This window comes from Heliconius melpomene, chromosome 10, assembly GCF_056956725.1.
Source record: "Heliconius melpomene rosina isolate 202511_hmr_F chromosome 10, ASM5695672v1, whole genome shotgun sequence".
Classification (NCBI taxonomy): Eukaryota; Metazoa; Arthropoda; class Insecta; order Lepidoptera; family Nymphalidae; genus Heliconius; species Heliconius melpomene.
Genome location: NC_140398.1, coordinates 17,924,532 through 17,938,647, shown reverse-complemented (window position 1 = coordinate 17,938,647; position 14,116 = coordinate 17,924,532). Strand labels below are relative to the sequence as shown.

At 31.2% G+C, this 14,116-nt stretch overlaps 2 protein-coding genes across 4 annotated transcripts in view; one reads left to right on the top strand and one right to left on the bottom strand.

The window, feature by feature from the left end:
* hpo (serine/threonine-protein kinase hippo) overlaps positions 1-7,278 on the top strand; it is a 30,782-nt gene extending 23,504 nt beyond the window's left edge. For 2 of the 3 annotated variants that reach the window (XM_085191650.1, XM_085191647.1), the window contains exons 9-12: positions 443-578; positions 761-927; positions 1,603-1,767; positions 2,313-7,278. In XM_085191650.1, the coding sequence (XP_085047776.1) occupies positions 443-578; positions 761-927; positions 1,603-1,767; positions 2,313-2,329 (485 nt within the window). In that variant the 3' untranslated portion in view covers positions 2,330-7,278. The remainder of the gene's footprint in view (positions 1-442; positions 579-760; positions 928-1,602; positions 1,768-2,312) is intronic. The other variant, XM_085191649.1, reaches the window with a different exon arrangement.
* On the bottom strand, positions 7,274-13,429 carry LOC146536048 (uncharacterized). Its single transcript, XM_085191651.1, has 4 exons — positions 13,186-13,429; positions 11,557-11,647; positions 10,571-10,810; positions 7,274-9,845 (listed from the first exon to the last, which is right to left on the bottom strand). Exons 1-4 carry the CDS (start codon positions 13,312-13,314, stop codon positions 9,802-9,804), a joined length of 504 nt encoding a protein of 167 aa, XP_085047777.1. The 5' UTR covers positions 13,315-13,429; the 3' UTR covers positions 7,274-9,801.
* Positions 13,430-14,116: the final 687 nt, after the last annotated feature.

The window sequence follows — 14,116 nt, the reverse complement described above, 5'->3', positions numbered from 1 at the left end:
TGAAGATTTTATGCACTACAAGGTTTCTATATTTTTTGCATATGCCTAAGGTTACCTGTAAGAACTAATAGTGATAAGGTCGCCTTTTCATGCTACATTTATAATTTTAAAAATGTTTGTTCTTTTTTATTTTTATTGTGTATACAATAAGGATTTTATCTATCCATCTATCACTGAAGAGTTCCAATATTCAGGTCCTGGCTCCATCATCACACCAGCTCGTTGACATTATTTGATACCATAATATTGTAATTTTATCTAAGCTACGTTTAATTACCAGGTTACAATTATTAGAAGTGGTTCAAATTCTGATTCTTATATTTTATTACATAGTTAGACCCTTTCTTTGTTTACATTCAGTTTCATAGTATCTCGACTTAATAAAAGAGCGTTAAAAATATAAAAGTTGTTGAAATTATACCAAAGTGTTATTGTATTCCAGGTCACGACACAGACCCAATGGACACTAACAGGCCAAAATACAGGCCATTGTTTTTAGAACATTTCGAGAAAAAAGAAGTCAACCATCTTGCATTGCCCTCTAATGGAACTCTCGGGGAACTACATTTAGATCACAGGTAAGAGAATACCCTACAGTAAGATCGCCGAGTCATGGCCGCTCTAAACTACCGTGCTTCAGATTTATTTATTATTTATTCCATATTTTTTTATCCTGTAACTGGAATATTTACAGCTTAATAAGCTTTATTTATTAACATCGTTTTTAAAGTTATTTATTTATTAATAACACATATTCCAGGATATCAACAGAACCAGACGATATCCAACTAAATTCAATCCCACAGCTGGGTCTTAATCCCCCAATAGGCGCAAGCGTGGGCGTGGGCGTGTCAACGGGAACAATGGCGGCCGACAACTTCGAATTCGTAAGTCAACTACACATCGTCACACTGCTCGCGCTCGCACGTAAGTCACTGGTGTAACTGGTGGTTTACTAACGGTGGTTTAACTGTGTTTTAATTATGAGGCTAACTGGTGGTTTAAGTGTAAAACTAACGTTGATTTAACTGTGCGGCTAACCGGAGGTAAATTGGTAGTTAAACTGCTGGACTACTAACTTCTAACAGATACATACATACATACATAATATATAGCCTAAATAATAACTAACAAACTATTTTGCTTAATTTTAATTCGTTTTTAAATTTAAAAGTTGTTTTATTTTCTAAATAAGATATCTCGAGATGGCTATATTTAAGCCGATGCTGGCTACATATCCGCCCAGGGTATCATATTAATTTGTCTTGGTCTCTTCTACATCGCCTTCATTGGAATTGGTCGAACTACCAATTACCATTTACTATTATGTTTTAGTCATTATTACAAAACAGTTTGGATGTACATTTATTTTAGGAATATTGCGGATGTAACGTTTCAGGTCCGGTTACGGACATATATGTATATAGAAAGTAACACTGTATCTCTTTCGGTTTACGGATATGAACTATTTCGGATTATTACCTATTAAAATTGATTATAGATATAAGGTCACTCATATAAAGGTAACTCATATAAATTGAATGAAGGTTTTTTTGGGTTACTACTACATATGTATATTGATGTGTATGGTTGTCCACGCAGCTGACGTTCCTCCCGGAGAGCGAGCTGGAGGCGCGCATGGCCCGCCTGGACGCGGAGATGGAGGCCGACATCGAGCGCCTGCACGCGCGCTACGAACGCAAGCGCCGCCCCATCCTCGACGCCATCACGCTCAAGCGGCAGCGCCAGCAGAATTTCTGAGTGCAGGTCGGCCTTTTAAATAACAAACCCAAATATGTTTTATATTTATAACCAAAGCGAAAAATGAAATTTAATGTATTTTTTATAAAAAAAATAAATTAAATGAAATCAACTTCACGCTGTATCCCACAGACGGCAGGGTAGGCAGAGGAAACATAGCATTAGGTCATTCCGTTTCCCAAATTTTAGCTGAATTCTGGAAGTATTACGTGTTGAGTGGCGGAATTCAGCGCCGTGTTTTACTCAAAATTCAAATTCAAATTCAAACTCCAGAGCGAAGAAATGAAAATATAAATTTATATAAATATTTCATTTCCTCGACTGGGATTCGAACCCACGACGTTTACAGTCACACTTTGTGCCCCTGTGCCACGACTGGCGTCAAATATTTTTATGTCTAATAAAATTATTTCATCAGGTTGGAATTCAACTTACTATATATTGTAATCCAACGGACTGTTCGTTGCACCGCGACGGTCTTACTTGACAATGTTATTTATATTGTTATTATTATTTATTTCTTGAAATAAACTATTTCTTACATTTTCCAGATTCTGTGGCGAATTAGCTGTATTTTATAACAGACTTAAAAGTGATGGCGAAACAAATGTACTGTACGTACAACTAAATCACATGCTCCTATGACAACAGTTGTCGAACAGGTACACCGCAAAAATGATATAAGAGTGATAAATTAAAAATATCATATACGCTTTCTTTATTTGTTGATAATTTAACACATTTATTGTAACTAATGTAATAATAATTACTATCAAATCTTTTTTTTTCTTTTACAAACAATAATATTTTGTATGTAAAAATGTATTCCAAAATAATACAAATACAATGGCGGAACATGACATTTTTGAAGTAAGTTACATTTTTTGAAAAATTTTACCTCTAATTTTAATCGGCCTAATATTTTTGATGTATAATATTATCGGCTCTAAATTACGGCTTTTTAGCCTATTGGCTTGGTGCTTTATTCCAATTTAGATTGGCATGGCGGGTAAAGATCGGATATTTTTTTAAATTTTGCAATGTTGTAAATTAGAGGTGCCAAAGTCAGCATCGATCCTTTGTTCCTAGACGACATTTTTTTCAGCCAAATTTTGGAAAAAATCTCAAAAAAAGTTGCATTTCGCCCAAAAATATTGCAATTTGTTAGCAATGGATTGTAGTGATATAAGATTGTTGTAGTAATATAGTGTAGTTGATTCGTACGTAATATGAGACATACATATCTATCTATATTTAAACGGCCTTTGTATCCGTTGGGGCTTATAAGCAATATATTTTATTTCATTTATTTTGATGCCTTAAAAGGGAACATATTTTTGTTGGTAATTATTGTTTGTGTGTCTTTTCTTATTTCCTTAGCCATAAACTAACGATAACAAGGCCCAGCGGATATACAATAGAAAGTTTTTTTATATGTAGTATATTGAAATAAATACATGACAATATTATTAAATTATATATAAAGTAGATATTTTCATTTTGATACTTATTGTCTTATGTTTTTTATGTAAAGAAAAATACGTAATTTTTTTATTTACATTTTTTCTTTTGTCTGTGGTAGATATATATTTTTATTTTCTTTCTTAGTTTAATTTTAGTTCCTTCTTTAGATCTCAGACGTGTCATCGGGATAGTTGTATTATATTTCAATATTAGATTTTGTAGAAATGATAATGATTTATTACGATGGATGATAAACTTTGTAAATAAACATTTTTAATAAATGGTAAATCATTTGTTCGTGAATGAATGAACGTAATCATTCATTGCCAATTGCTTAATTTAAAAGTAAATTGAGTCTTAGTAGCGGGTTGTGAGATTCATCAATTCTAAATGTATGCGTCATACATAGCATATCGTTAATTAACATTTTATTAATAATAATTATAACAATTCTCTTCTTTAGGAATAATAGTCTTTTTGTTCTTGTCTGCGATTTTCCTAATATATATTTTTTTATTTTCTCTGATATATGCTATGATGATCGTTCATACACTTAATATATATTGTATTAAACAAACGATTATATATTTTACCATTATAGATTTAAAGCGTCCTGTAGTAAGAAAAATATAATATGACCAACTTGTGAACAGTTTGTTGTATGGTGATGACGTATTGATAGAAATAACATGGATAACATTTTCTAATATATGTATAATATATATATATATATATATTATGTTTTTTAAGCAAATTTATATATATGTTTATATTATTCTTTGCTTTATTTCATATAAACTCATTACCGCAGATAAATAATATTTCTAATAATACGTTATTAACCGTCTACATTGTAAAGAGTGTATTTTATTAGAAAAAAAAAAGAAAATTCGAAATATAAAGAGTTACAAATTTAGAAGTGCCATTAATTAAAGTATTTTCGTACATTCAAGCAATAGATTTTAATATTAATAAATGATTATTGATATTGTAAGTGGAGTGATTTTTTTGGAGTGCCATTTTGGTGTCATTTTGCAATTTTTTAAGCTTAATTTTTGGTTAAAACCTGTTTTTGCTGTTTTGAGTAATATTGCTTAATAATAATAATAAATGGTCAGCAGAATGTATAATGGGTAATTATTAAGTTCTTTAATTGATATGTTGTATTTTTTTATTATATATACATCGAATTACATATGAAATATTTTTTTTGTTTATTTGTATTATTGTTTTTTTAATGAAATTTGTCGATGTCGACAAAATAAATGAAGTTTATTTCGTCTTTACGAAGCATATATTAATGTTGTTTAAAGATTAACACTTTCCGTAACTTTAAATATAAATTAAAAATGAAATATAATCTATAAATACATACGGTAAGACATTCTGCTGATCTTTCCATTGGTCTACACATACGTCGTATAAAATAGTGAAGGACAAGATTTTCTGTAAATTGTACAGGGTATGTAAAGCTGAAAGCAAATGTTTGCTGCGACCGTTGCTTTGAAATCTTTTTTTTTGCTTCACGCTGTATCCCGAACATAGTAGGGTAGGCACACACTCCGTTCCCTTCTTTTTTCTATTTTCCGCTGATATTTCGTGTCGAGTGGCAGTCTATACCTCAATATTTTGAATTAATGTAATCTGAACAATCAAAACAAAATCTTACCTAAAACCTAATCTTTATAAACATTTACAAAACCTTAAAACCAATACTTTAACTTGATTTTGACTCATATGAAAAAAAAAACTTATTAAGAGAAAGTGCTATGAATAAATGTAATGCCGTGACGGCATTATAATTAGCGTCATCGTACTTTCATACTATTACGATCTGCGTGAGAGGAACCAGTACATGTGAGATAATGGGGACAGTCGTCAGTCGTGACGGCCAGGTGCCGCTCGAAAGGTTTTGGTTTCAATTCTCGCTCGAAGAAATGAAATATTTAATATTTTCATTTCCTCGCTCTGGTAATGAGGCAAAGCGTGACGTTGGGTTTCGCCACCCCACACGTACTGGCTCCATAATTCGGCAGAAAATGGACAACAGATGTATCTTAATGGGAACGGAGTGTCTTAACCTAGGTTCCTAGGTTCCCTCTGCCGAACATGTTATGGACGGTAGACAGCGTGAATAATGTAATAGTAGAAATTTCCAACTGAACACTGCAGTTCGAAAGTGTAAATTTCAATTCGTAATCATCAAATATTCTCTCTGAAATTTTTTAGTGACTACATATAGTCAGTTAATGTTCATATTTTAAAAATATTAATAAAATAATACGTTGGGAACGTGCAGCAGCGGTCGATTCCGTAGCGACGCCTAAAAACTAGCGAAAATTAAGAATGTTCTGTATAGCTTCGAAGAGCCTATCAGAGTTCTGGGCTCCAATATCCCCACTATAGTAAGACAAAATGTTTCTTGTATAAATTTGTTATTTACCCACTTTCCGTCGAATTCTATATCGTGAAAATATAAATATGAAATATTTCATTTCCTCGAGTGGGAATCCAACCCACACCTGTCGTGTTTACATTGCGCCGCGACTGGCCTTTAGTTATTAGGTGTCGCTACGTTTACTTATTTTTGTACAAGGAAAGAGGAATTCGGTGTAAATGTGGCGTGAGCTTATATAAGTAGGTTTGCATTATTGCACAGTAATTGTTATATCGACCTATAATTTACTGTGATTTAGAACTTTTTCTCCTCGGTGTTTACAAATAAAAGGAAATAACTATGTTTAAATTTTAACTACTACTTTCGCCTCGTCCACTGTCATCAACCTCTTCAAACATGCCCTCCGGGGGGTCCTCATGCTTTTGACATGATCTCCTCCCGGTATCTTTGATACTGTGGTTTCGAAGGTCAACTGAGGTTTTGTGTGTTATTATTTTTTGTGTAGCTTGATGGACTAAAGAATATTCTAATGTTGAAAATGTCAGTATGAGGATTTGAGTAGCCGTTGTCGAACGTCGAATAAATATTAATTAGATATTTTTTTTATTCGTAACAAAAAAATAAATATTAAAAAAATAAATTATAGGTCGATAGCTAAAGCATTTACGTAGAGTGTGTACAGTACGGATTACATCCACCAGTCCATTTTATTTTACTGTAAAAAATTTGTTTTATTTATCTAAATAAAATAGATTTTTTTTAGAAAGAAAAGATGTAAAATTTCATATAAAATGTTCAATTAAGTCCTAAATGTCGAACTCAGAAATGACAATTAATTTTAAACAACATTAAATATTTCATATATTTTTATTAATTTAATGTTAGTTTAACGTTAAATGACATATTTGAGAGAGAATGTAAATCAGTTTATTATAGGAACAGATCTGACAGCTATAGTATATTTTTTATTATTATTTTTTGTTTCTCTTATGCTGTTTACTAAGAACATAAGTGGTATAGAGTGGAAGTCGCGACTTCAAATCCAACGGTAGAAAAATAATATTCGTAATAATTAATTAAATACTCTTTTTCTTCTATCGATGTTATAAAGATCTCTTATAAAATAAAGATTAAGGAACTTTTAATTTCTCATCCCGTCAGATCTTTTCCTACCAAATATTATATAATAAATATATATATATATGTATGTATGTATATTAAAAAAATGTGTAAATATATATATGTAAATCCGTACAAAGCCTCGAGTGCCGTACTACAATATGTAGAAAGGAAACTATAGTTGTTGATTTCCCGTGACTGTACACGCGATTATACTTTTGTGACGATTTCATAATTTAAAATTGTGACATCTTTCCCATGTTCATAAAATACCATTGTCCGACAGTAACGCGACGATTCCTACGATTCGATGTCTCAAAATTTAGGCCGAGGACGGAATGTAAATATGATGTTGCAACAACAAAATTTTCCGCACTAAAATGTAATCGCGTGTCTAAATAAGTGTTTATATATAATTCATTTTATAGTACAAGTGCACTTTTTCGTAGCAGTATCAAATTGTTATAGTAAGCCTTATATTTTTGGATGATGACTCACAAATGAAGTAAAAAAATATAAATCATACAAACATTTCATTTAGAAACCTTTTATTTCGAGTATTTTTTCATTTTTATATACAATTTAGGCTTAGAGTCGATTATAGATGAGTGATATATTGACAATCGTCTCTTAGACTATACAGAATACGTATATCGACTAGTTTTATTTGTGCTGAATTTCTACAATAAAATAAACATTCCGATGAAATACATTATATTTAAATATTAACTTGCAAACAGGATGTTGTTTTAATTATCTGCGCTATTTTATTAAAGAACATCAAATTATCTGAAAATAATTGTCATAGTTGATTGAAAAATGAAATGGTATTATTAATAATAAATTTAAATCGAATTACACAGAAAATTTATGGCGCATTATAATTGATATAGAAACGCAGGTTATTATAAGTTCGAGATAAAATAAATAGTCGCATAATTTAATCATTTCAATATTGAAAAACTACTTAAAGATATAATAATCTTAATAAATAGATAAAAAAAACATAAAATGACATGTGATCACAAAATCTTACAAATATCGTTCTGAATTGAACCGGCTGGCTTAGTAGTCAATACTTAAAATTCATTTGGAAGCATAAATTTTTATATTATACCGTGTAAGAAAATTAAGTATGATATTTATATACTTGAGGAACATTTATACACTGCCAAGTTTGACGTTTTCAAGTTAAAATTATTAAAAAGTATACTAAAGCGACAAAAATCCAGTATAAAGATGTCTTTTATCAACACGTAATCGATTAAGAGTAGCAGGTTCAAATCCCGCAGAATTAAAAGTTTCATGTAGACATAGGTATTTGTTAAGAATTCTTAAATCTAATATTCTAAAGAGTATTTTCAATAATTAACATTGATAGTTTGAACAATTACGTTATAACGAGTGTCTTATTTATATATTTCAATAAATTTCATTCTTTACAATATACATAATATTCAGAAAAAAATATAAATAGTTACATAAAATCTAGACATTTCAAATCACACTTACTTTTATTTATGGAACAAATAATGTGATGTTGAATTAACGCACGTAAAGTTAACGCAACGTTAAGTTCCGCTAGTTCGCACGCAATATCTTTAAAAAGGTTAGAAAGTCGAGAATGGAGTGTTTTAACACTGGTTTCCTTCTACCTACCCTGATAAACGCGGAGAAAATATAACTAAGTGTGCTACAAGTATGGAAATAATAAAATTAGATCTTTGTAATGTATATACAAACAATTTAATGTATACATATTAGATATGTATGTATACAGTATACATACACAAATGGGCTACTAAGTGATAAAACTATAATTACAGAATCAAATATATAGCAGACAGATATACATTTTAATTGTTATTCACAAAGAAAATTATAATCATTAAAACTATAAAATAATATTTATTAATTTTAGTTGTTTCGAATCCTCCCTCACTTTAAATAAATAAGGCGGTTTTTCAATTAATATTAGATATTTATAAATAAATTTTGCTTTGGCGCGGTCTATTAGAAGCTAAAAGTAAAATCATTCTTATTAAATAATCACAGCAAAACAAAGGAGAATAAATAATAGCAACTACTATATAACATAGTGAATTATCACTTCCTGATAAGTTCCTGCTAATTTATTTGACAGATATACGTATTATCATATCTACAAAGTAAATTAACAGGAACCTAATATAGTTAGAGTAGGTTAGTATAATATCTTAGATAACTAATAGTGCTAATCCTTCATACATTTTATTATTATTTTATAAAAATATAATGACTATTTCTAATAAATAGTTTCATACAAGAAAGAGTTCTAAATATACTTTTTAAGTGAATAAGTGTTCCTTATCACTTTGGTTATGTCATATTACTTTAAAGTGGTAATATAGTGGTAATACAATATCATAGACTATCTATATTGTCACATGGGGGCAGTCGTGCGCGGCCTGGGTGCCGGGCTAGTATATAACGTCTATAAGTTTGTCGTTAAGTCAGTGTAAACTATCTCTGATATCTAATATTTTCATTTTCCTCACTCGGAAAAGACAAAGGGAGGTATTGAGAGCCACTCAAGTCGCATTGCCTCCAGAATTCGGCAGAAAATAGGGAACGGAAGTGTCTTAATAGGAACGGAGTGTTATAACACTAAAGTAATCTTTGATCAAACACATGACCTATTTGACCCTTGATACTCGTAAGGAAAAACTAGATAATGTATTGATCATATTAAATATAACATTTGAAATTTATTCTTGTAATTATTAAATAATTTAAATAAGCATGACTATCATAATAATAATAATAAAATAATCCAAGTGATTTATCTTACCTTTACATAAATAGAAAATGTATGAAGAATCAACATTTACCATATGGAGTTAGGTATTATAAATTCAATTTTCAATGAAAATAATACTCATTGGAGATCAAATTAGCGACCTAGAGGCCTAGTGACCTAGTGACCTAGTGACGTGGAATGTACAGGGCTAGGTCTAGCACAAGTACTAGCTAGCGTCTAGAGTTAGAGATAGTGAGGCAAATAAAAAAATCACCTTATACTAGTGACGCAGGATCATTTGACAGTAGAGGAAGCTGTCTAATACTGAAAGAGAAAATAATAAGTTAATAACTAAAATTGATTAAATTCTTTTTGTTTTTTTTATAATAAGATAGATAAAGAGTACTTAGTGTAAAGAAACTGTGGAGAATAGAGTAGGCTATCCTCCTAATTTCAAGACATTGGATATTGAGTTGCGTAACCCAACGCCGCGCTTCTTCTTATTAAAAGACCGGATTTCTTCTTATCAGGTGTGATCATATGTGTGGATGTTTGACATTCACTGTGTCTAATCACACCACACGTGTGATTACATTGCATTATATTGCTGTCTAAAATATATGCCCTAATAACGAATAATGTGCAAAAATACTAATATATGTCAAGGTGTTCTACAAAATCTACGCCGAGGTTCAGGTCAGGTCATATCGATCGTGACATTTACACACGAACAGACCGCTTCCTTTTATTATATAGATAGGCAGTATTCATAGAGATTTTACTATTTGTTTTATAAACCCTATGGTGCCCTTTGGTAAAAGATTTTTATGTAATCATTTTAATTTTTTATGTCGCATGAATACTTTGCGAAAACGAAATCTTTATTCTATGTCACAAAGATCAATAAGAATAAACTGGCTTCGAAAAGAGAAGAGAAGTGGGTGCGATTCCCACTCAGGTGATATTTTGTTAATATCCTCGCTCTGATAAGATGACAAAGCACGGCGGCGGTAACCGTACTAATAAAATAAACAAACACCAATACTTACAATACTGTGCGATGCTGATCAATAGCTCGTATATGTGCAAGGGGCCGCGTCCCTTTATAACTATTTCACACACAAACACATAGACAATTCTAGTAGTCTCAAATAGCGAGTCTAAAAGGAGCCAAGTTGTTATATTTCTGCCGCAATTGTGGGCGGAACCGCGGTTAAGGACTATACAACTGTTTAGAAAGCCTATAGCGCTTGAAACTATCATCAATCCTGATACCATGTAGTGGAATGCTGAAACAAAATATATTCATACTTCATACTAAATCCTTATTAATATTGTCGTGGCGCAGGGGCACAAGCGTACGATTGTAAACGCGATGGGTTCTGGGTTCGATTCCCACTCGAGAAAATGAAATATCCAATATTTTCATTCCTTCGCTCTGGTATCGAGACAAAGCGCAGGGCGATAAGTTCCACCACTCAACACGGAATGCCTCCAGAATTATCCGGAAAGTGGGGAACGCAAGGGTCTTACCACTAGGTTCCCAGGTTCTCTCTGCCTCCCTGCTATAAGCGGGATATCAATTATTAGCGTGAAGAAAACTATAAAGCTGAAGAATTCGTTTGGTTGAACATGCTACTCTCAGAAACTACGAATTTGTATTGGAACTATTTTTTGGGCTGGATGTCCATTTGCTGAATGCTTCCCATTTAAATAGGTTATTTTAGTTGACGCTAATCGTTTCGGTGTAACATACGGTAATCAGAGCCCAGAGAGAGAGAGAGACCTTGAGCACTTAGAATGTGGTGTATGTCATACATAACTCTTATTAAAAGGTGTACCTCTGTATGCTGTACCTCTTACGACAACGCTCCGTTTCTGACGCTCTACGCAATTTTAGAGACATTGTGTTGCATGCTACTGATAACTGAATGCTGCACTTGCCCCAAATAGAAATTGATTCCACAACCGTCGCGTTTACAGTCCCACCCTGTGCCGCTACATTGTTTACAATAAAATAAATGTAAATTACTACCTATATGGCTGCCATCTAAATCATCCAAATAAAATAAATTTGGTTTTAGAATCCTTAGGAGAGCCATCACAAATGCCGTGGCTGATGATATCTGGAAATAACTAATGTAAGTTAATATATATTTTCTATTTTTAGGGTTGCATATCTAAAATGGAAAAATGTGATCCTTATACGATCACTGTAAAATGTCTGTGATGGACAGATAGACACATTATACAGTGATCTTTTTCTTAAGATACTTTTTAAGAAGAAAATTACAAGAATGCTTAAGTATGTATGAATGTGTAGTACCAATCTGAAATTAATATCAAATCTACATCCCTTTTAGCCAGAGAAAAATAGAACTTCTTTGGCAACTCAATCAAAAAATAACAATTGTTCATGCATTGTTGTAATGCTAAATACTGTATGAATTTTGTTGCATAATGAAAACCAACAAAAAAAATCATACAATTATGATTTTTTCTGAGGCGATCATATCACCTCAGAAACAATTGTTGTACCAATTAGGCACAGTTCAGTGTTTCACCATTCCCCAAGCAAGGAGAAGTATCACATTTAATTTAGCAATAATAATTTCATTAAGTATAAGTTATTACTTATTTATATGTATATTGTTGTAGAATGTATAAATTATATAAATTTATCACATTCTTAAAATAATATAACATCTGTGCTAATGTTTCAGTGTCACTTGTCTTTATTATACCACTTCTTGGCTCATGACTAGTTTTAAAAATAGATACTAACAGACATATTTATTTAAATAATAAAAATTAATAATAGCAGGGTAGGCAGAGGAAAACTAGTGTTAAGACACTCCGTTTCCCACGTTCTGCCGAATTCTAGAGGCATTGCGTGTTGAGTGGCAGAACTCAATGCCTCTACACCAGAGCGAAGAAATGGAAACATAAACATAAATAACAAACATTGTGCAACTGCGCCACTATGGCCTCAACTTCTTATTTAAATAATTCTTTTAGCTTTATGCTATATAATGCATATGGCAAGGTAAGTAGAGGATACTTAACTTAAAAACTCCATCTGCCCATCTACAGGTACTACATAAATTTTGAGATATTAAGTTTTGAGTCTCACACAAGGCAGTTGAGGCAGCGAGAGAGAGAGAGCACTCAGTGCTGTGCTTTGCCTTTTTACCAGAGGGAAGAAATAAAAAAAAATATTTCACGAGCAGGGGCCAAACCCACAATCGTTACATTTACACTAATTTAAAATAATGTTCCCTATACCACAATATTTTTATATTTTAATACAAGAGAATGTAGATCGACAATTGTATGACTATTTCCAAAAATAAAATGGTGAAGCACTGTATTTATTTTTCTAATAAGACAGTGTTAATTAACAAAATAAATATTAGATCATGTTATCTATCCAAGGTTCTTTTAATATCGGAATGACTATTTTGAGAGTCACATTACTTTATTTATTAATTATAGGATAAAATAGAAAGAAAAAATATTCGATATTATCGTAATAAAAATTAATAAAGACAGGGACATAATTTAAAAAAGGTCGACATGCAATTTATAATTACAGCGATGTGTACGGAAGACCTCTACTTACTTAACTAAACAAATAAAGTAATAAAACATAATTAACTCTTACCGAGAACACAGCGGCGACTACACGGACATAAACTTTAAGATCTAACAGCGGCATTGTCTTCGATTGGGTTGACATTGAAATATTATCCGATTCCCTTTTAGTGTGCGCGTCTACTCGGCTTCCATTCATTGGAGTAAATCAAGTATTTTTTATATTTTCTTTGACAAAATCAATATAAATACCGTATCGTATCGTATTTACGCGCTCGCGCTATACATACATAGATAACAACAAATAATGTTGTTCTAATGTCAATGTCACTACTATGAGTGACGTTCAAAAATACATGTTCGGATTATTGATTTCTTAATTTCATTTAAGGTAATCAAATTTAATTAAATTATATTGGTGAAACTACAAGCTACATGTATGTTGTTTTATTTTTGTAATATTTATCTACAGTTTTACGCAAATTGGTGCTACAATACGATGCTATTGTTTTTTATTGGTTGAAATGTAGATGGCTCTAGTTGATAACATAGTACAGCGAAATTACGTTAGCGAAAAACGAGCTGTTTTAATTTATATTAGATGTCACCTAAATATTCAAAGTAAAAACGTAAATAATGCTTAAAAAATATAGAATGTAATTTAAATATATCTTAAAATATTAATTAATAAGTGTGCTGCAAAATCGATTGGTTGTGGTTTCGATCCCCAGTCGAGGAAAGGAAATATATGCGGGATACAGCGTGAAGCTGATTTTAAAATATTAATAATTTATCTAACTTAATTTTATTCATATAATTATTTTCTTTTGTTTTTGTCTTTAACTAATAATATTATTTAAAATTACAAATAAATTTTTACTGCGTCAAAATATTCGTATATTAAATGACGAATTATTTTTCAAACTAATTAATGGTCAAGTATAACATTTTGTTTTCTGATATAAAATCATATCACATCATAATTGTTTTAAATAATTTAT

Bases quoted from the DNA above. Each gene is read 5' to 3' on its own strand.
- LOC146536048 (XM_085191651.1), bottom strand. From the start codon at position 13,314: ATGAATGGAAGCCGAGTAGACGCGCACACTAAAAGGGAATCGGATAAT. The intron at 10,811-11,556 runs GTAGTAATTTAC...ATTTTGTTTCAG, and splicing joins TTTAGATGGCAGCCATATAG to CATTCCACTACATGGTATCA. The intron at 9,846-10,570 runs GTAAGTATTGGT...TTTCTCTTTCAG, and splicing joins GATCAGCATCGCACAGTATT to TATTAGACAGCTTCCTCTAC.